Source organism: Melanerpes formicivorus, unplaced genomic scaffold (assembly GCF_026170545.1).
Source record: "Melanerpes formicivorus ecotype bairdi unplaced genomic scaffold, bMelFor1.0.p_v2 SCAF_15, whole genome shotgun sequence".
Taxonomy (NCBI): Eukaryota; Metazoa; Chordata; class Aves; order Piciformes; family Picidae; genus Melanerpes; species Melanerpes formicivorus.
Window position 1 is genome coordinate 19,067,706 of NW_027142367.1, and position 23,794 is coordinate 19,091,499.

The following is a 23,794-nucleotide window of genomic DNA, read 5'->3' on the forward strand; positions in this document are numbered from 1 at the left end:
CCTGAAACATTACCAGTTCTCACAACTGCCTGTTGTCAGCTGGGTACTCTTATCAAATATGCAGCTGAAACTATTGCCTCATGCTGCCACATGTGATTTTGGAAGCCATCTGTGGTTAACATGTTTTTACTTATGGTTAACATGTTTTTACTAAGGTCACCAAGTAGCTCAGCAGAGACCTGCTTGAAAGCAAGCAGTGCCAGCTTCATCTCCAAAGAGAGAGTGCAGCACTTGTTCTGACAGAACATGCTGAAGCTGTGGAGGAAAGAGAGGAAGAAATGCAGGATCTCTGAAGGAATGGGAAGGATGGTATAGCTCTGAGAAGAGGGAAAATGATGAACAAAATTTACCTGAAATCTGAATCTGGAGATAGTCAACTCTTCTACACTTTTGTGCATAAGTCCAACTCAATTTAACTACAAAGCTGTGAATACTGTCTCCCAGCATATTGTTTTCTCAGTTTGAGCAGAATAGCAACTGATGACCACAAAATAATACAGAAATTATAAAAACATGAGACCAAGTTTACTTTCTTGAAGCCAAGAAGACTATAAATTTGACAGCAGGCAATGTTTGATTTAGGAAAGATACTGACCATTTCAGGGTCAGGGATAGAGCAAGCAGTAAAAGATGTCCACCCTTTTTATAGGCTAGCTGGACAAGAAGCAGGAGTGGAACAGACCACCTTTGACCCAGGGGAAATGAAGCCACATTACAATTCAGTGGAAGATGCAAGAAACTCATTGTGACATATTCTTCCTTTCCTTTCATGGTTTTGTCCCATCTCTGTATTTACAGTCACACTGAAACTTCTCATGAAGCAAGAGGATCAATATTCCTCATAAAAACTTGTTATTATTAGTGATTATCAGACTTATTTTGATATCCATAGAAAACCAGATGCATTTTGTCACACTGATAAATTCTTGTTCTTAAACGCCTCTCATGACAGTAGCGCAGATTAACAGCAGAAAAGAAAGAAACTCACACCAGGAGCTACAGAGCAGTCAGAACATAGTTTGGGACCATAAAAAGTAATTTTAAACACCTCAAGCAAGTCTGTATCTAAATAAAAAGTGACTTTCACCAGGTTCCAGGTGTGTGAAATCACATATATTTCTGTAGCAAATGCTATGATATTTTGTAGAGCAACCGTAGCACACAGCTACTGCTATAAGGCTTGAGAGAGCAAGTCCTGGTAATGGAGGTCAGTAAAATTAATCCAGAAAAAAAATCAGTAAAAACTAACAGTCTTCAGTGCTACACAATAACAAAAAGTTGTGTGGAGAAGTTGATGCTGTTTAAGTAATTGCCCGTGTAGATTTACTATTTCTTGGCCTATGCATCTCAAGGTCACAGGTAGCGCCATGTGCCCTGCACAAACTTGAATCCCCACTTTACCACTGTGGACAAGCTAGACATATTGAGGTATTGCTGCTATGGCAGGGATGGCTGATGGGTTGGTGTCCCCAAGGGCAGGACCAAGCAGGGCTTGTTCACTTGTCTTTGGCTGCGCTGTCACAGCCAAACTCTGGCAGCACAGTTCAGATGGTGGCAGTGAGAGGACAGCCACTTGCCCTACAGTTGCAGCTCTGTGTAACGTAGCCTGATGGATGTGAGCACTGGCAGTACAATGGCAATGGGTTTGCTTTTCTGGGCAACTTTGCTGGCCAGCTGCTGAGGGAGGGAATCTGCCCACCAGTGGACTTGTGGGCAGTGAATTTTGCTCAGGTCAATTGCTATGGTTTTTTTGTGTACTTGTGATGTTGCAGGACTGTGGGATTCAGCATCTCTTACTTGCAATTTATTTTCTGTGACTAGGCATGTCCTAGAGCTGAGTGGAGTAATTGAGAGCAAAAGGTCTGTCTTTCTTCTTCCCTATTGAGAGACAGTCTGCATGCCTGACCAGAATACCCATGCAGAAGACAAGAAAGAGAAAATGAAAGAAAGGGGTGATGGAGATTGATTGAGCAAAGAAAGCAATGCAGGGAACATGAGCTTCTCCTGTACCTCCTGTTCCTATTTCGCTCTCTCCCTTGGACTAATCACAGATCTCTTGATGCTAGTAATAAGCTCTGACAGTGCAGAATCACAGAGCAGTTGAGGCAGGAAGGGACCTCTGGAGATGGTTCAGACAGAAGTTGTCCAAGATAATCAGCCTGCTACTGCAAAGTGTAATGCCTCTGGCACTTGACTGCTTTGATAAGCAGCTGTGGACCTCAGCCTTTTGTTCTGCGTTGGTTTGCTTCTCCAGAGGGTCGCAGCAGATGCTTAGACACCAGCTGCTCAAGGAACAAGTTCTTTGATGGTGTGAGTCCCAGGGGTACACAACAGATAGTTTCTGACAATCTAAAGTGCTAGCTTTGGGGTTGTGGTGGGGGTTTGTTTTTGTTTCCCCCTCCTCCCCCCTTTTAGAGGAATAAGATGGAAATAACAGCATTTTTTGCAAGTCCTTTGCTTTTTAACCCAAGATTATAAAATTCACTCTACCTTCCTTTTCCCTGAGGCAAATCAACTTTCAGGTTGAGTCAAGTAAGGATATGTATTTTAGGCTACCTAGGAAAACTGGTCTCTAAAACCATAAGGCATTTCAACTTTGTCAATGTCATAGTTGCCATTTGACTGTAATAATGTTAATTTGATAAAATGCATCCTGGGAAAAGAAAAAAAGGTATTAATATGTTAATTAAAAAGCAGAGCATTTGAAATTGGAGGTTAAATTCAGGCTGAGGTACAGTGCAGTTTTAATTACCTGGTCCATATGTAGAATGGTGTGGTCATTAATTACATAACAGTATAGTCGGGGGGTTTTCACTGGGCCTTTACCTCTAACTGAAGGCTGATGAGGATTCTATTCGAGATGTGCAATGTTTCTAGCTGGAGTTTGAAGAATGAATTGAAAGATGCAGATTTTTAGTTTGGAGAGAAAAAGCAGAGGGCGTGAATCAATCAGGTAGGCAAGAAAACACTAAGTTAAATGGAAATATAACATGGTAGTTCCTCTTTCCCAGCTGTCAAAGCATCATATGTCTGGTCTTTCAAAAGAGAGTTATGCTGTAGTTATCAATCTAGAAAGGCATGAGATACCACTGGGCAACCTTTGGATTAATTAAGCTTTTGCTATGGAATTATAATGTTATTTCCTGATAAATTGCATGATGAAGAATTACTTGTTACAGATCTTACTGAAATAAGAAATGACATGACCACCCATAGTCTTTGGAATGGGCTTTTCTGTTGCAGTACAGAGAGGTAGAAACAAGTGGAAATATTGTGATCTAATTTTTAAGTTTTATGTTGCAATTCTGGGTTGTCTCTTGATTTTTTTTTCATTTCCCTTGCTTATTCCACTCTGCATGTGTCTGTGACAGTGAAGGGTGGCCAATTCCACAATTTCTGAAGTGACTGCAAGTAAAGACTTTCATGTTGCAAAAATTCTCACACCCACTTCTACCAACTCCTTCCCAGCAATTAATTCTGCCAGAATGTTCTCTGCACACAGATTTGTGTTCATCCTTCAATCTTATCACTGCTGCTTCTGAGAGTTTTTCACCCTCTTAGAACAGTGGGCGCAGTTGTAACTTTCCACTTCTTCCTCATCTGTCCCTTCTGCCCTAGCAAGCACTTTAGGGGAAGGAAGAGTGAAAGCCAAGGAGCTTTCCTTCATTCCAACCAGCTGGGAGGAACAGGGGGCAGGGAAGTTTGGGCCTCACCCTTACTTCAAACACAAGGAATCTAAGAGCAAGTGTATGGACAGGGCTTCTGGAGCTATATGTACTCCTGGTTTCTTTGCTTTGTTGCACTGGCTGTCAATACAGCTCTTCTTCTTCCAGATAAATGTGTGAACAGTGGCAACACGAGGTGTAAGTTTTGGTCCACAACATCCTTGTTACCTGCCTTCTCTTCCACCTGGATAATGGTTAGCTTTCTGCTCTACATCTCTTTCTTGTGACCTCTTACAGTAATCCCATTTTTTACACCTTTTGTAGTATCATAGTATTTCCAAGTCCCTCTTGCTCGTGGCATTACTTCAGTCACCAAGAATCACCATTGGGACATCTATGCCCAGCAGCATCCATCTATCTTTGATCTCTTCCTCTCCATGGAACACTTAGACAGCCCTCCGCACCCTGGGAGATAAAGGTTGTAGCAAAGTAACAGCAGAAGACAGGGAGTGGGCCAGAAAGGACAGAGAGGGATTTGTCCTGCAGGGAAGGATATTCGGGGAGGCAGTGGGCTGGAAAAGCACAACTGCCAGCATCTGTTTACAAAGCTGGTGAATGCTGTGCATAATGGGTAGGTAACATTGGCGACTTACATGTCCAGATTGTTTCAGGTGCCCACTTTCTTAGGAATGGCAAAGTCCCTTCGAGCAAGGAGAAACGTGGATAATGTGCTACGCCTCTTATTCACTTGAAGTCTGTCTTTGACAACAGCCGAGGTATCATTTTCTAAATAGAGATGCAGCGCTCTCCGGGAAAAGTACAGAGGGAATCGGACTCGCCAAGCCCTCTGCCCGTGGGAGCCATTCCAGAGAGAGATTTCCAAGCGCATCTCCCTCTCCCATCGGAAGGTGCTGCCGCGTACCCGCGGTCAGGCGCGCCGCGTCCCGGGGTTGCCCCACTGCGGCGGCCCCTCGCGAAGCCGGGCTGGACCAGGACCGCGGGAGGCTAGAGCGGCACACGGCGCCCGCTCCGCCTCACTGCCGCCGTTGGAAGAGGTAACTGCGGAAGCACCGCACCCCTCCGGGGGTCCGACAGAGGCCGCGGGGAGCGGGAGCGGCAGGTCGCCCTGCCCCTCGAGCATCTCACAGCGGTGCGGGTCCGCGGCCGCTCTCACGGTCACCCGCGAAGACGCCTCCTGCTCCTGCCGCCCTTGGGCGGCTTGCTCTGGGCCGCCGCCCGCTCTCCTCCGCGGCGGGGAGGAGCAAGCCTCCCGCCCCCACCTTCGGAGGAGCAGGGCAAGGCATGTGCGTGCGGGGTGGCGCCTTCCGGAGGCGCACCAAGCCCCGGGCTGGCTACACGGCGGCCGCGGCCGCCCGCCGCACCATGCCACTGCCGCGGCTCCTCCTCTCCGCCTCCCGCGCGGGAGCGCGCTCCGCTCCACTCCCCGGCTGCCGCCTGCAGCAGCGGCCGTGCTGAGGGACTTCAGCGGGCTCTGCCCAATGTGGCAAGAGGCGATGATGATGAGGAGGAGACGTCGCTACCTGCTGGAGCGGGTAGAGCAGGCGGGCGGCGGCGGGGCGAACGGCGAGCAGTCCCGCTCCCGGGACTGGCTCTACGAGTCCTACTACTGCATGAGCCAGCAGCACCCGCTCATCGTCTTCCTGCTCCTCATCGTGATGGGCGCCTGCCTGGCCTTGCTCGCCGTCTTCTTCGCCTCCGGGCTGGTAAGAAACGTCCTCCCAGCCTGGGACCGCACCACCCGTCATCCCCGCTCCTGCCGCCCGGCATCCCCATTGTCGCCTCCCGGTCGTCATCTCCGCACCCGGCGCCTTCAGCCGAGCCGGGCGGGGCGGGACGGGACGGGGCGGGCGAGAGCCGGTGCTGCTGCTTCTGCGAAGGAAAGTTGATGGCGGGAGGTGCCGGGGTGGCGGCAGGCATCGACTGCGGGACTCGGGGCCCCCCCGCCTAAACTTTGCTGCCCGATGTTTGAGGCGACGGTGGAACAGCAGCATCGCGGCTGCTGGGGCGAAAACTGAGTCAACAAGCGTATCGAGTTTAATTCACTTAATTCATTGGCTCTGCTCGCTTCCAGCTGGCAGCTTAGATGTGCTGGCTTTTTTTAGTGGCAGGGTTTAAATCGCCGCACTAAAATGCGGTCCCTACCAGTATCTGAAGTAACATTTTTATGGCAAGTAGGCAGGGGCCGTTCCCTCCTTGTCGTCGTCTCCCTCCCCCCATTATATCATTTTCGAGCGTTTGACCCATTTTCTCCAGAAAGCTTTTGGGGCAGCGCAGCCTTCGTTTTTAAGGGAGGTGAAGTTTGGTTGGTCGGATACCTTTTCTGCATGTCCAGTGCGGGTCTTCCAGCCTTTGGAAGGGAAAATATGTCTAAGTGGCAGATGACAGTCTGTGTCAGTTCATCTCGCCCAAAAATCCGCGGCGTTTTGCCCTTGCGTTGAACGCAAAGGGGAAAAAAAAGCTGCAGAGGGCACTAAAATTCTTGCTCCTTAGAGAGTTTTCCTGGTGTTAATGATTAGAAGCAGGCTTATTGCATGGCTGTGTAATTCTGAAAAATGGGGATTTGAGGGGTCCTGACTCTTTTTTTAAACAATAGTTACATATATATATAGAGTATATTTTTTTTAACAGTGGTCTTCTTGGAAAGCATAATGTTTATTGAGTAGAGATCTCTAAGAGTGAGGGTGAGCAGGTTGGCATAATCTCATGGATTTTCTTCTAGAAGCACTGCACATAACAGTGTTTGGTTAAACGATGAGAGAATCTTGCTTGATTGCTTGGTATGACCAAACTTTTTTTCTTAAAAATGCCGGAACTGCCTGCAGGATTAGTTAGGATTAACTGACAGCTTATTTCATTTTGTTATTTGCACTAATTATTTTTGGAGCTTTCTGTTTGAAGCGCCACTGTTAGTGGATATGGAACCGTTGCAAAAGTGCTAATGAAAGGCCAGTAATGGTGCTGCCTCGTAATTCAGTTGTTTGATACATAGATCATTAATCTTGGAGCTATGTGTTCAAAATACAAGTTAAATGTCTTACCCTATTCTAATGTGTTAACTTGGATACTTGTCCATCGAGGCCAAAGAGACCAGTGATGGAAATGGAAGTCCACTAAGGCGGAGGCATAGTTAGGTATGAAGATATACACAATACTTGCTTACAGTCAAGGTGGAGGAACTTGGGCTTGACAATGTTTAGCAGTAAATGTCATACTTTTTGATCCTGGTACAATCTATTGCTTGTTTACAAGTTGCATATGTTTATTTTTGTAATTCCATTTCTGGAGGTTAATCATGATAACAATGGTGGCATAACACTGGACCCAGGACTGCTGAAAGTTAAACCCCCAAAACTGTAAGCTGGCCAAATCTTGTCAGGCATTACAGCTTCATAGTGAGTGACTTTTAAATTCAGTCTGCATTTGGAATTCCAGACATACCGGAAGAGGGGGAAAAAAGTGTGTTTAAAACCTTTTCCTGAGCCTTTATCTTTCTGTGGCTAACAACTGGATGTGTAAGTGGAGGGATTTGGGTTTCATCCTTAATGTTCCCAGTCATTGGATGAAAGTAACTTCAGGCAGACAAAGCTTGCCTATATGGACTTCCAGCCGCAGGATGTTGGACAGAATCCTTTGGAGCTCTGCCCAGAGTTTCACCTAAAAGCATTCTATTATAGTATAGCTCTGGTAATGTTGGTGATTAAAATATTCCTGAAGGTTTAGATCTGTTTGTCCCACATTTGAAGAATGAATTTTCTTTTTACATAGCTGTGAATCTTAGCTGTGTTGGTTTTTTTTTGGTGCCTGACGATATATAAAAGAGCCATGCAGTTAGGAATGTCTGAGCCACAAGAGCCAGTATTAATATCCTTGTCTTTATTTTGCACATCTAGTTTGCATGTGATTATTTTGGCAGATGTAATTTGTAGGGGAGGTGCAATGGGAGTGAAGTGGGATAGTTCTGTGTAGATCTGTGCTGTGCATTTGAAGTTAGAGGAAATCTTTCTTAACAGTTGTTTCCTTTAGATTTCATACAAAGCAGTTAAGATTTTACTGAAAATTACTTTAGCCTGTGACGGAAACACAACTCCAAAGTGACTCACCACGACACTCAATGTGAATTTCTTGCTTGTACTTCAAAGAAGATCTTAGAACCTGAAATGTGGGATTAGAGATTGTTAAGGAACGATGGATATTCACGAAGCATGAACCATTTTTATGTTCTAGGCTTTCTTCAAAACCAACCCCTGAAACCAATGGAAGTGAGAGGCTTTCCTTTTGTTTTGTTTGGTTTTACTCGATTGTTACAATGTATCACTAGGATGTCTGACTTGCCCTTTTTGTTTGGCAATGTATTCTTAAGTGTTCTCAAATACAGCCAGCCACACAGGGATGTATGTCACTTACTCAGCGATTTCAACCTGTCAGGATATAAGCTGTAGCCTTCCTGATTTCACATGAAAAATTTATAAAAGATGTTGCAGAATTACGGTAAACAAGATTACTTGCAAAGAGTGCCTGGAAATCTGATTACTTTACTTTTGGACAGTGCACTGCTGCTGTTAGTGAGGGAAGTTTTTTGGGGAGATTTTGCTTTTGTTTGTTTAAAAAAAACCTTGTTGCGATTTAGACCTGTGGAATGAAGCTCTCTGCCTTCTCAAGCACTAGATATAAGTCTCCTGGAGTCTGTTTGAAAGATGGTCGTTCACAGCTTGGAGTTTGAAATCATGTAGTGATAGTATCAACCTTTGAATTTCCTCTGTCAGAGTATGCTCTGTATTTCTCTCTACCTGGGTGAACTGAGTACTCGCAAAATGAGATCAGTTGTATCATAGTGTCATTCAGAGTTGGAAGGGACCACAAGGATCATCCAGTTCCAACCCCCCTGCCATGGGCAGGGACACCCCACACTAGATCAGGCTGGACAGAGCCTCATCCAGCCTGGGCTTAAACACCTCCAGGGACGGGGCCTCGACCACCTCCCTGCACAACCCATTCCAGGGTTTCACCACTCTCATGGTGAAGAACTTCCTCCTCACATCCAACCTGAATCTCCCCACCTCCAGCTTCATCCCATTCCCCCTAGTCCTATCACTATCTATGTTTAGCTGCTGTTAAAATCAATAGACAGTAAATTATTTTCCCAAACCTGTGAAAGCCTTTCAGTGCTTAGAAATGCCAAAGGTCAGCTTCATTTTCTGTCAGTTATTTTCATGTTCTTTCAATATGTGTAGGATGAACTCATTATTTGCACCTCTCTCCCTTTTAATGCTAAAAGCTGAAGACCATTTTTAGTGGACTCTAGAACAGTTTCGTTTCTGGCCAAAGTGTATCTATTGTAACTGTGTTTTGTTGGAGAAAAAAATATAGCCATTAAAAAAAATACAATGTAAAATTTGAGTGTATCTGAAATATCTGCAGCCATGGTGTTTTGTTTCTTACATGGTTACACAAAACTCTGACTGAAAACTAGGATGATGACCAAATTGTACAGTTTATTGGAAGGCCATAACTTTTTTCTTATCCATGTATGCTCTAGACATAAAGAATGCCCAGTCCATATGTGCATTGCAGAGATATCAGAATGTTTCAGAACTTGTGGTATAAGTGGGAGAAGACCTTTGTTTGTCAAGAACTTTCTGTCCCTTTTTCTCAAAATGTCTCAAAATCTGCTCTTGGTACACGTGTTTTCTTTTAGACTAGCCCATGCTCCTTGCTAGAAAACTGTAAGCCTGCCACGCAGTGCTTCACATTGCTTTGCAGCCCTTATCTGTCTCCCAAGTCCTTGCTGCTTCATGTGACCTTGTAAAGCTCTTAAGATGTGGTTGTTGATGCAGAGCTGCATGCTTTTTGATGGTATGATTTCCCAAGTGGAGCATGTTTTGCGTGAAAACTGCTTCTACCATGTGGCATTCTGGTGCCTTCACTCTTCAAAAGCACCGTGAGATAGATTTGGCTTAGCTGACTAATGATTGTCTGTGGAATGGAGGTATTACTTATACTGTTCAATTGCATCTTTGAAGCTCCTGAAAAGTTTGTGATCATGCTGGTAGGCTCTGTTATGATTCTTGAACCCTTTTGCTGATTCATAAACCTAAGAAACGAAAGGTTGGCTGCACACCTATGTTACTGGCATGCCCAAATACCTTCTACAGCAAAAGTGGGAGTAGGCAATCATTCTTAAAGAGACAATACAGTTAACTAGAGAGGTGTACTTGTGACATGGCAGACATACTTTCTGCTGGAACTAGTTTTCACCTTCAGTTGATTCTGCTTGGAAGCAGAGGTAGCCCATTAAAATTTTATGGCTGACATCCTGGCTGTTAGGGAACTGTCTCTGTTCAAAGAAACAACTAAAAGAGTCCTGTAAGCCTCCTGTGGTTGAACTGAGATGTGCCACTTCTTTGGGCCTTTGGTCAGAATGACAGCAAATCCTCCCTTTCCTCTAATTGGTCTACTCTGTCTAAAAGAAATTATTGTTGCTTCTGGTAGAAATTGGACATCAACCAAATCCTTCCAGATCTCCATGATCAGAAGCTAATCCTGAAATGGGAGGGGAAAAGTCTTCAGGTTTATGTGGAAAAGACAAGTTCCATCATTCAGTGTCTCAAAGTGATTAGGTGTCTGCATAAGGACATCTGCTGCATGCCTCTGGTAATATTCTCATCAGTACTCTGGATCTGAAAAATTCATCTGTCCATTCCAAAAGGTCACTAAACTGATGTGGTGATGTTACATCCTTATTCATAGGATGCTCTCTTATAACCTAGTCACATAGAACAATACAGCACTCTACAGCTGTTTTGTAAATTTACTACACTTTGAATTTTAGCAAATCTTTCGAGATCACCCCTGTGTAATTTAAACTTTTTTGGTTCACATGCACCAACCATCTTCCCAAAGTCCAGGAATACCCAAGGTCTGAAAACATTCCTTGGAATCCTTACAGACTGAAAGTAAGCCAAAGTGTCTGCTGTACTATTTTCAAACCCTATCATTCCCCTCAAGAAGAAATTTAAGTCACAGCATAGGTAATGAAGTAGGAATATGCTCACTATTTGAAGGACAAGTGGAGACAGGGTCATTTGCAGGTTCAGTGCTGTGGTTTTTGTGCCCAGGAGGTATCCTACCTCTTCAAAAATTCATTCTGCCAGAGTATTGTTCCTACTGAGATGAGGAAGAATTCAAAACAAACATTAGTGTATTTATAATGCCTTTTCTTTCCATAATTCCAGCTATAATTGAACACACTGTGATGCTTTCAAGTCCCCTGTTAAAATGTTCCATGAGGAAATCCTGTGTTTCTATTTTTTTTTTGCTTGTCTCTCAGCACCATATTACAATATAATCTTCCAGCTGTAGTGGCTGTTTGGCAGCTGTTGTTACTGACTATGTGGTGCAGTTGTAGGAGATTGCCATTCCTGCCAGATGTTCCTTCCAGTAGTGTCTTTGGTTGTCTGAGCATAACTTTTGTAGCTAGTACTACCTCTTTAGTGGGAGGCCTGGAAAGGTTGCTGTATCTTTCAGTCTGAATCCAGAGCTGCCTAGCTTTATGTCTGCTTTCATTCCCCAGTACTACATCAGTCTGGGCCTTTTCTTGTTCCTAATGACAGTCCCAGTACATCTGTGGTTACTTTTAATGCTACTAAGAGCTTGTCTCATTTGCCACTCACTAACAAGCCTGGAGACGGAGAACCATCAAGATAATGAGGTGCCACTGGCAACCTCAATTTGCATACTTCTGTTTCATTTACGTTATTTATATAGAGTAACTTGAATGATGAATAAGAACTGAGCAGATCCATGGGTATGGCTGTATTGAAAAAAAAAACCCAGCCTCATTTGATGTCACCAATTGTGACTCAGAATGGTAGATCCACAACTCCTAGTTGCTACAGCTGACAAAAAGACAAATAACATACCCATCACAACTGAACTGCTCTTTACTGAGGTGCAATGGAAATGAGACAGGTGATGGATTGGGCTACCATTGTCTGCAGTCGTTATCAACATCAAGCCAGGTATCTGGATTGACAAATATGTATTGGCAACTCCACAGTGGGTCTGCCATGGACCTGTGAATACCTGTCTGCTTTTCTGGCTTAAGATTTTAAACATTTGTTTCAAGTACCTTGTTGTGGAGTGTTCCTGATTGCACCATGCATCACGGCAAGCTGATAGTGGCATGGATGTTTAACACAGATAGAAGTGATCTGCAAATCTCTTGAACAGCTGGGTGTGTCAGCATCACGGCAACAAAGTGCAACTGAACACCTGTAGTGAACCACCAACAGAACAGGAGGACACAGTCTCAAGCTGTGCCAGGGGAGGTTTAGGCTGGATGTTAGGAGGAAGTTCTTCACAGAAAGAGTGATTGGCCAGTGGAATGGGCTGCCAGGGGAGGTGGTGGATTCATCGTCACTGGAGATGTTTAAGAGGGGACTTGATGGGGCGCTTGGTGCCATGGTTTAGTTGATAAGATGGTATTGGGTGATAGGTTGGACTTGATGATCTTGAAGGCCTTTTCCAACCTGGTTAATTCTATTCTATTTTAATTTTTTATGTCTACATCTCAGCCAAGCTTTGATCCCAAAAAAGCCTAGTGCCCTCACAGTGGCTTCTGCATCTTTCAAAGGTAACTGAGTCAGCTCAAGCCTTATTGATATGCGATGAGAAGATGCCAACAGATTAAACTTCTGTTTGGGGGGGCCTGGACCCCAAAAATAAATGCATTAGCACAGTTCTGCCCCTTCCCCCTACCTTCTCTTTTTTGCTTTGAGCATCACTCCTGATCCTCTTGAAAAAAAAGTACATGCACTCATTTTCTTTGCCAGCTCTTTTATTTTTATATCTTGAATAAGAAATCTCCAGATACTGAACCTTATTTATATGATACTGAAAGTTCAAATTACTATTGCACCATCTGTGCAGAGGAGACCAAGGCTGTCTCTGCACTTACTGTCCCAGCTGTCCGTTTCTCCAACCTGTATAAAAGCATTTTCTGTATCTCTTGTCGCTAAACAGAACTCTTGTTCTTAGCGGTGCCTGTGTGATAGAAAAGTCCCTCGCTCTTCCTGGTGAGAACCTGTTTCAGGCTTCTATCTTGGAGAAGCAGAGGAAGCAGCACCTCTTAGTACTGTGCTGTCAGCCTTGCTGTGGGACCTCTTAAAGACCCTAAATGCTATGGCATGCACCGTGGACCTGCCCACTGCCTGTATAAGTGGGAGCGCTGTCCTTCCATTCCAGGTAAAATTTCCTCATCCATGTCTCCAGTTTGCTACTACTTCAGTACTGGGAAGACTAGATTCCCCCAGCTCCATTTCCAGCATGACTGAATTCAGGCTGACACCTTAGATACCTAACTTGTCCTCAGAGGTTGGGAAGACTTTTTGATCCTGGGTCAGCAACTGCTTGATATTATTCCTACTCTTACAGAGTCATAGAATGCTTTATGTTGGAAAAGACCCTTAAGATCATTGATTCCAGCCTAACACTGTCAAGTCTACCACTAAACCATGTCCCTAAGTGGCCCATCTACACATCTTTTCAATACCTCCAGGGATGGTGACTCCAGCACTTCACTGGTGAATATGTTCCAGTGGTTGATAATGTTTTTGGTGAAGAAATTTTTCCTAATATCCAGTTTAACTGTACCATTTGGCAACTCGAGTCCATTTCTTCTTCTCCTATTGCTTGTTACTTGGGAAAAGACAATGACCTCCACCTTGCTACAGCCTTATTTCAGGCAGTTGTAGAGAGCTAGATTTCCTCTCAGCCTCCTTTTCTCCAGACTAAACAACCCCAGTTCCCTCAGCTGCCCATCATAAGTTTCTTTATGTACCTTGGCAGGTATATTAATTGCCTTTCTTTGATGCAATCACTGTAGTGGTCTTTTCTAGTAAGACAGCAGTCTGAGCACAGTCTACTCTAGTCAAGACCTACGAGGTATTAGGTTGTCCATACCACTAGCTGGTTCTGTAATCCCCACTGGCACTGCTAGCTTGTGCCAGAAAGTAGCTGTGGTCTTTTACTTGGGCTTGTTTTCTGCCTAGCGATCAAGACAATTTCCTATCCCAGCTAGTGGGTGGTGAGAGTTTAGACACTTCCAAGTGATGTGATGTCTGTTCAACACTAAAGCAATTTTCCAGATTGCTTTATTTTAGTTATAATATTTTCTTATCTGTGCCTTAATGAAACAGGGTAAGAGTAGTGGTCAAATAAACCCTCAGGTAGCACTAAATGGAGATGCCTGGATTTGCAGGCATCTATTTCCTATGGATGTGCCTGATTTATCTTTATAGAGCTGTTTTTTTTGGCACATTTATATGTTAAATATAAGTTAACATGTTGGCTACCCTTATTTGAAATTTCATCATTGTAGAAGCAATACCAATTGCTGAACTGAGAAATATGAGTGTGCGGGAAGTGTCCTTAGGGGAGTGAAGTTTAAGACCATTTTTTGCAATAACAACTACTGTTTAGTAAGTAACCTCAAAACCTTACATAAAACTTGAAAAGTAATTACACAAGGAAAGTTTTGACTTTTCAATATTAAAACTATTTTTCACTTTCCCTCATTATGCTGGTATGTTAAACCTGTGAAATGTTCTTGCAGAATGTTATTTTTTAAAGACCCAGTAGAGAAAGAGTGTAAGCTAACCTTTTTCTTCATTAAACAGACCTTTAAAATAAGCACTCTTTCCTCCTGTGCTGAAACTCATGTGCTCCCTGCTTCAAATTGTGTGATACTTAAATTTAAGCAAGATCCTTCCTGACATTTTTTCTTGATTCCAAGTTACCATGTCAGGAGTACAGAGGTGAGGGAAAGCCACCTTTAGCTTTGATTTGTAAGTGACAGCCAAAATACTCAACTGTCAGCAATAAGTAGCTCAGAGAATGGAATGATACTTGAGTATCTCTGACTTCCACAGGTAGATATGGGTACAAGGAAAGCCATAATTTCACCTTTAATATGTGTTTTAGTGCAGTTAATCTGAAAAGCCTGTCATTGAGTGATATGAAGTAATGTGTTATCTACAATGTTTAACTGATGGAACTCTTTCAATAATGGCATATTTTCAATATATTTAACTGCAAAGCATGCATTCTTCTTAGGTGTTTTACTTAATTTATCTTAATGCATCCACATTTTGGGACGTTGCATAAATACCAGTTGCATTTATTGGAGAGTTTCTTTAAGAGTATTGTGATGATAAGAGGAGGAAGGATTTTGAGAACATCAGAGAAACAAGCTAAACAAAGGTATTATGGCACATTTTGGGAGAGGAATTCAGAACCAATACATGCAGAATAAAGCCATGCAAGAAGGTTATGTTGATAACTACATTTACATTAAAAATACTCTAAATTACATGAGTAGGTGCTAATTAGCTCTGGAGCCTGAAATAATTTGTTTCATCAAAGTGCAAACTTCTGCTCTCTTTGCTGTGTATTGTCTTAGCCCTCTTCTGAAGGGAACACTTCAGGGAGCAGAATGTAATTAACTGCCGTTGCTCTTTGGGACGTGGATAGTGTCTTTGAGTAAGACAGTTTTATAAGTGCACCGGCTAAGTGTTGTAGCCTGAGTAACAGGGTTGGACCATCTTGCTTTTCATAGATTGTTGAATGACTTAAAGTAGAGCTACTCTTGATGATTGCCAGCCTGATAGAAGATTGAGATGATGCTGGATGACTGAAAGGCATGACATAGCTGCTTGTGTTCCATGACCCAACTGTGGGCCCTCTGAATGCCAGCTTATTAAACAAATAGTTTTATTCACTGGCAGACTTTATATGATGTACTTAATAAGATGAGAGGATACAAATCAATGGAGAGAGAAAACTGCTGATACAAGGAAGAGGATGTACAAAAAAATAGGAAAAGGTGCTCAGCATTTAGGTTGGGTACATTAGATTGGGTGCATTTTGCAGCCCCCAAAGCCAATCAGATCCTGGGCTGCATCAGAAGTGTGGCCAGCAGGTCGAGGGAGGTGATCCTCCCCCTCTACTCAGCCCTGGGGAGACCCCACCTGGAGTACTGCCTGCAGTTCTGGAGCCCCCCTATTACAAGAGGGATGTGGAGGTGCTGGAAGGTGTCCAGAGAAGGGCCACAAGGATGATCAGAGGGCTGGAGCACCTCTCCTATGAGGACAGACTGAAGGAGTTGGGGCTGTTCAGTCTGCAGAAGAGAAGGCTCCCAGGTGACCTCATTGTGGCCTTCCAGTATCTGAAGGGGACCTACAGGAAGGCTGGGGAAGGACTTCTCAGGATGTCAGGTAGTGATAGGACTAGGGGGAATGGAATGAAGCTGGAGGTGGGGAGATTCAGGCTGGATGTGAGGAGGAGGTTCTTCACCATGAGAGTGGTGAAGCCCTGGAATGGGTTGTCCAGGGAGGTGGTCGAGGCCCCGTCCCTGGGGGTGTTTAAGAGCAGGCTGGATGAGGCTCTGGCCAGGCTGATCTAGTGTGGGGTGTCCCTGCCCATGGCAGGGCAGTTGGAACTAGATGATCCTTGTGGTCCCTTCCAACCCTGAATGAAACTATGAAACTATGAAACTACATGGAGTTTGCCCAAAGCACATTTATGTATAGAAAATATATAATCACACATGTCCTGATTCTGCTAATTATGTTTTTTGGCAGAGATCAGTGTCTGCCCTCTTTTTCACGGTGTGTGATACAGTAGGAATGGTGACAGGCTCATGGTATTCCCTAGCTACACATTTGGATGTGGGCAGCTCAAGCAGAGGTTCTTCTGTTATTCTGAGATGGACACTAGATTTAGAAACCAAAGGAGCTGTAGGAAAGGACACTTGTACTTCATGTCTGCAAGAAAAGCCTTACTAATGTGTTACTTCATCAGTAAGACTGTGTTGCAGCTTTGGCTGGTAGAAACCTGTATTTTTCAGTTCTTTTGTATTCATTTGGAAGTGGTTGTGGTGGTAGGAACAAAATTGTTTATGATGTTCATCACCCATTGAAGTGTCATTATGATGTTCTAGCTCATTTATTCTTTTTGTTGTTCTGCATTTTGGGTTTTTGGTTGGTTTTTTTTGATTGCTAGTGAGCTCCAAAGGGATGTTGTCTTAGCTCTGCCTGTGTTAAAATGCAAGTATATCCATTTCAAGGAATTAGTAGCCAACCAAGAACCTGTTGTCAAGTATATAAAATTAGGGTTGTTTTGTCTGAGCTGCCTCACCTTACACACATTTCCACTGAAATTCACCTACCATTTTCTTGCTCACTAGTGACTGTTATATAAGTCTTCATAGTTGATCCTTGTCTTTGTCAGGTTAGTATCAACCTCTTTTCCCAAACTGTGTATGTACTGACAATGTGTACCCTAGGATTGCTGAGAGGTTTTGTGAGTACTTGAGATCTTTGTGTTTAACAAATTTTCCCAGGATAGATACCAGATTTACTGATACTGCCCGTGGTTCTTGAGAGAGATCCTAGGAGAGACTGGCATTGCATCACATTCATTGCTTTGGATATTGCAACACTTACAGGTGGAAGTTATGTGGTACTGGTTTTGGCTCTCCCTCCTTTGAATCCCCTTGGCCCTTTCCAGTGAACTCTATCTGCTTGGGGTGATTTGTTCTACATTTCAGGTTCTTACTTTTGTCTGCTTTATACTGATACTTCTATTTGAGACACACCTTTTGATGTGTGTACCCTGTATAGAGTATTCTGGAATGAGAACTAGCCCACGCTGAACACAGTTAGAAACACCCCCCCCAAAGTCTTTCTGCTACAGTGTGCTTTTTGCTAACTGTTCTTTTTACTACCTGGCATCATCTCTTTGCTTAGAAGTCCTTCAGCAGGCTGCCAAGTCCTGATTAAGTTTCAAAAATAATGTATTGCTTATTTTTATATTTAAAAACTTATTTCTCAAGTTTTTTTCTTGGCTTGCATTATCAAGTCCTTGTATGAATCCTGCTAAATTTCATCAGCATTTTTATGGCTGTGCTTTGTTTCTTTTTGAAGTAATTTTTGGGAATTGGTTGGTTTCTGGCTGTGCCTCTGAGTTTTATAGTGTCTTGAAGCCACCTACAAAGATTTTAATCCATAAGCTCCTAGCTCCCCCTTTCACAGAATCATACTGAATCACACATCAGGGGTTGGAAGGGACCTCAAAAGATCATCTAGTCCAACCCCCTTGCCTAGAGCAGGTCATGCAGAAATGCATCCTGGTGGGTTTTGAAAGCCTCCAGTGAATAAGACTCCACAGCCTTTCTGGGCAGCCTGTTCCATTATCCTTACCATAAAGAAATCTTTCTTCATGTTGAGGTGGAACACCCTATGCTCCAGCTTGCAACTGTTGCACCTTGTCCCGTCTTTGGATATTTGTTTCTCATCTGTGTGCTTAACAGTCTTTGTGAAAGCTATAAAGCAGCTTCTCAATAGTAATATTTTATGAACTAGGTTCTTTCTACTTCTTGAGATCAGATTGAATGTTACTCTGTATTGGTTGTTTTTTGCTTGTTGTCTGTTTTGTTTCAGCTTCTGTCTGCTGTTGTGATCCTTAGTGAGTCTAGCTGTGAGAAATATCTTTTGGCCTGTTGTGTTTTCTTCTTTGACAGCCTTTCTTATCTCAGAGATTCATAACATCTCAAGTAATTTCCATCCTGGTTGGATGACTAGTCCTCTAGGTCGTTTATTTGTTTATTTTCCTAAGCATTTACTATTCAGTCCAGTTTTTTGGCTCATAGGGACTTTATACTATTTGTTGATATTCTTAAGTTGCTAATACAAGCCTTTCTTCAAGCTGTGCTGAAGGGTACAGTTCAGTCTTTTCTGCTTTTTGAGTTTTCTGGTGATATTTTTTTTTTCTCCAACCAAGTTTTCAGTAAGACCATTGGGTAAATGTTTTTAACAATAGGCGTTTTACATCTTCCATCTCACTTCTTGGGCTTTTAGTCTTTATATAGAAAAGTGTGTACTTTCACATGGATGCTTTATGACTCTGATTTGTTTTTATTTTTAAAGAAGAGCCTCTCTGTTCTGTCTTTGCTTTGCCATTTAGATCTTGTTTGAATTTAATGATCTTATGTCATTCCTTTTAGTTGAGAATTACAGGTCTTCATGACTTTACTGCTTCTCTTAAACCATGTACTCTGTTTCTCTAACCTCTTCAGTTTGCATATTTTCTTATGGCCTTTGAAGTGTCTGGAAACCTACTGGTTTAAATTAAGTTCATCTACTTTCTAGAGGTGCCCTCCCAATATCCAAAATTTCCCTGGTTTTCTTCTTCTTCTTTAAATTCCCTTTTAAATATATTTTCTTAGTTGCTTACTGAAAATTGCTTGCCAGCCTGTGCTGTTTAAAGGAGCATTTCTGGAAATGCTACCATAGTGTTCTGCTTCTTCACTAGCAACCAATATTTTGCATTTGGAACATGTCTTTTAATCTTTCTTCTGTTAATGTTTTGTGCAGAGCAGCCACGCCTTTGACACCTCTGAGCAGCCTTTCCAAATCCTCTGTGAGGTCCCATGCTTTTGCATTAAGCAGAGAAGTCTGTGGTCTCTGGTTGTCAGACTTTGTGTTCCTGATAATCATTGCTACAATATTGAAGCTGGGAAGGTTCATTCATCTATCAGACAAGCTTGGGAAAAATCTGTTTGCAAATGTTTTGTACTGAGTGAGAAGATGAACAGTGGCAAAAAGTGCTTGGCTCTGTAGGCAAGTACATAGGTGGGCAGAAGGGTGGTTGGTCAATTGTATTATCACTATTAAATAGTCCTATGTTCTAACTGTATTATTACTATTAAATAGTCCTATGTTCTAACTAGGACAGACACTGCAAAATCAAAGAGAAGTTCCTCTTGATTTCAGCAGAATTATTGCACTGTTGCAAAATGCTGTGCCTTTCATATGTGGTGGATTCTATAGTGCACGTTGTTCATGACTTTCAAGTTTGAAGAGAGGCTCCAGGTAATGAGAATGTCATCTGAATGAAGTCTTAGTACTTCAATAGTGTCATAATTTACTAACAAACACAAAATTACCCAGAATCTGGCCACGAATGCAGAGCTGCTTCTTGCTGGCTATATATGGCATCATGCAGCAGCCTGGCAGCTGTAATGCTGGTCAGAATTACTTTATACATGTGATGTGCAGGTTGCTGGACTGATTGCAGACTAGAGAGGCGTCAGATACCACCACATGCTGTTAACAGTGAGTGTAAGCTGCACATCAGACTCATTAACAGAGTGTGGTGGCTTGAAAAATTCCCCCCAATATTAAATTTGTGAGACAGCTCAGTTGAAAGCAAAATGAAAGCTGTATTTACAAGCAAAATGACAACCTACAATGGACTGCAATGAATATGTACAAAATATACAGTATTTACAAATATTTACAGGTATTTACAATTGGTAAACAGCAAAAGGACCTCCCCTGGCCAAAGACCAGGGGAGCTGCAACAGCTTCTCCCTTCCCTGCCTCCTTCCTTCCCCCCCTGTACACAAAAAGGACAACAGACAGAGCAGAGAAGTTGTAGTTAACACCAGTCACAACAAAGCACTGCAGTCAAGGTCAGTAAAGCCAGGAGAAGCATCAGCCAGAGCCAAAGCAGCAAAAAGGGAGAGAAATTGTTTACATTACTAGCTTAAGTTCGTTATCTTTCCAATGGGATTGTTTAGAGTTATCATTATTTTCCTTATTACACCCAATAGTGTTTTATTTTAATTCTACTGCTTTCTGTCCAAGGTCTGCAGAAAAAAATTTAAAGGCATAGTCTAAAACTACCACACAGAGAGAACTGAATTTCTCAAGACAGTGGACATCATGAAAGAGCTGGATTTGAGCCTGATGCTGTTATCATTGATCTGCCAGGCTAAACAGAGAATGCTGAATCAGAGGGAAAAAATCCCAGGCATGCAATTATAAAGGGCCTTAGTGAAAATCAAAAGCTTTGTTGATATAAATTTCAGGACAGTTTGATTACAAGGTGAAGTTCAATTAATTTTCTGCTAGTCCCCTTGAACATGTTGCACAAAGCTCAATAAAAGCTTTTTAAGGAAAAAAGGTCATGTGAGAAGGCTTCTAAGCAGGCAGGTAAGCAAGAAAAACAAGGCAAGCTTTGTGTTAAGAAAGATTAATGGTGGGCACAAAAGGCAGAGAAGTTTTTCTAAGTTATGGGTCCAGAGAATACAGCGTGGGCTTGGAAACAGCTTCAGGCCTTAATGACACTGCACCATTTCTGAAGTGGAGATGGACACATTGTGCTGGAATTGATGGAAAATAAATCCAGGCCAAAACCTTGTCAGTTGTCCCAGATGATGAAGTCCTAGATGAAGCTGTACAGCTACTTAGCCAGGAGCAGGGAGCGGCACCTCCTAATAAAGTGGCTATTTTTTCAGCTGTCTAGCAGATGGCAAACGGTGCAGTCAGCTGCAGGCAGATTCACTAAAATGTAAAACCATGGCATAACAATCACAAGGAGCCAGAGGACTCCTAAAGCTTTTTGGCTTTGTAGAGAACTATTTCTTGAAGTGATGGAGAATTGAAATGCTGTCCACTTCTACAAAGAGAAAGGCGGTGACATATCTTCTGAAAATTATTCTCATTCTCTCAAATCCTGGGAAAGGCTTTGCAGGAAAATTGTTTGGGTTTTTTGTTTGTGGTGGCTTTTTTTTTTAAATTATTTTTTCCCTGTATATCACAGAAATATTCAGGTTGGAAAAGACCCTCAGGATCACCGAGTCCAACCGATAACCCTACTCTACAAAGTTCACCCCTAAACCATATCCCCATGCACCACATCCAAACCACCTTTAAACACATCCAGGGTTGGTGACTCAACCACCTCCCTGGGCAGCCTATTCCAATGCCTGACCACTCTTTCTGTGAAAATGTTTTTCCTAATATCCAGTCTAAACCTACCCAGTCACAGCTTGAGGCGATCCCATCTTGTTCTATCACTAATTACCTGTGAGAAGGGACCAGCACCAGCCTCTCTACAACAGCCTTTCAGGTAGCTGTAGAGAGCAATGAGGTCTTCCCTCAGCCTCCTCTTTTCCAAGCTAAAGAGACCCAGCTCCTTCAGTTGCTCTTCATAAGATTTATTCTCCAGGCCCTTTACCAGCTTTCACGGTATCACAGTATCACTTAGGTTGGAAAGGACCTCGAGGACCATCGAGTCCAACCTATCAACACAGACCCCATGACTAGACCATGGCACCAAGTGCCACGTCCAATCTCCCCTTGAACGCCTCCAGGGTCAATGACTCCACCACCTCCCTGGGCAGCCCGTTCCAATGACGAATGACTCGCTCGGTGAAGAACTTCCTCCTCACCTCGAGTCTAAACCTCCCCTGGTGCAGCTTGAGACTGTGTCCTCTTGTTCTGCTGCTGGCTGCCTGGGAGAAGAGGCCAACCCCTTCCTGGCTACAACCACCCTTCAGGTAGTTGTAGAGTGCAATGAGGTCACCCCTGAGCCTCCTCTTCTCCAGGCTAAACGATCCCAGATCCCTCAGCCTCTCCTCATAGGGCTTGTGTTCAAGGCCTCTCACCACCCTTTGTTGCCCTCTTCACTGGCTCCAGCACCTCCACATCTCTCCTGTATTGAAGTGCCCAAAACTGAACACAATACTGGAGGTGTGGCCTCACTAGAGCTGAGTACAAGGGGATGGTCACCTCCCTACTCCTGCTGGACACAGTATTTCTGATACAAGCCAGGATGCCATTGGCTTTCATGGCCACCTGGGCACACTGCTTGCTCTCATTCAGTTGCCCATCAATTAGAACCCCCAGGACCCTTTCTGCCAGAAGGTATTTCAATCATTCTGGTTAAAGGAAGATGTTATACTGTGTTAATAGGACAGTAAGTTAGTAAACCTTGAGCCCTGTAACATTTTTTTAAACACACAAGACTTTTGAAAATAGATGTATGAAACTCTCTGTTGTTTTAATGTCTGAAGAACATTGCTGACTGGTTTTTTACATTTACATTTAGAACTTGTTTCACTGATCTCAGCAAAAAGTAGGACTTTAAAACTGTAACTGGCTTGAGTTAATATAAAGTATGTGAGTTAATATAAAGTATGTGATATTTCAAATTCCAGGCAGGTGTCCTGTGAGTATAGATTGCTGTCAAATTCCAGTTAATGAAACAAACATTAAGGGAAAAGCACCCAAAAATGAAAGGCCATGGTAAAAGATCTATGCTAAACCTGGTATTTTAAATCCTTGTTTGTTCATTTTGTTCAGAGTACTTCATGGAGCTGTATGGCTTTATATAAAACAGCAAAGTGCTCTGCAGCAGCTTTGCTGTTTAAAATTAAACTAAGGGCATGGCATTATCTGGAAAAGGAAAGAACAGGCTGCAGAATGAGCGAAGGTTGTGGGCTTTAGAAAGACGAGTGAAAGTGACTCTTCAGATTTTAGTGGTGATAAGATTATCACACACTTCTGGAGAATTTGTGGGGGTTGGAAAAATTTCTAGCAGTATACTTTCTAATTTCTTCAGTAATTAAAAGACAGCAAGAGAGAAAACAGGAAGATGGAGCTGTTAGACAAGATGCATGTATTGGAGGCTTAGCCATTATGTTTGAAAGTGTCATGCTGATACTTTAATGCCATCACCTCTGGTGTATCTTAATTTTTGAGAGTGGCAACCAAAACAGAAGGAAAGTGTTGGGTTTTTTGTTTGTGTGCTCTCTCTCCCCTCTGGAAAAGTGTTTAGAGAAACAGAACAGTTAGCCTTCAGGATTTGTGTTTGTATTCAACATCACACTGCTAAACTCGTTGATGATTGCAAATATTGATCAGAAAGCTACCAGTTTTAAATGCCCTGCTCCCAAAGTTACAATTTAGTAAACATTTCCTCTGAAGTAATAAGAAAATCTTGTTAAAAGTAGTTTCCAAAATAAACTGCTGCCTCAGGTGGTCTGCTTTTGCTGACCTGACATTAACACTCATTTTGCAGGTGGGATTGTGAAAAATTTCCCTGTACATATTAAAGCTTTCTCAAAAGGATTCAAATGGTAATAGCAACTGTTTTCTCATCTATTTTTTAACTACCTGATGTGTATACTGTTTTGTCTTTAAATTTAAATTTTACTTCTGAATTCACACAGTGTATAGTGCAGGGCAAGCAGCCTGTGACAG

The 23,794-nt window shown here is 42.8% G+C and overlaps 1 protein-coding gene across 1 annotated transcript in view; it reads left to right on the plus strand.

Moving 5' to 3' along the window:
* The first annotated feature begins 5,142 nt into the window (after positions 1-5,142).
* ADCY2 (adenylate cyclase 2) overlaps positions 5,143-23,794 on the plus strand; it is a 230,477-nt gene continuing 211,825 nt past the window's right edge. The window contains exon 1 of the mRNA XM_068147738.1: positions 5,143-5,389. Coding sequence (XP_068003839.1) covers positions 5,165-5,389 — 225 coding nt within the window. The 5' untranslated portion in view covers positions 5,143-5,164. The remainder of the gene's footprint in view (positions 5,390-23,794) is intronic.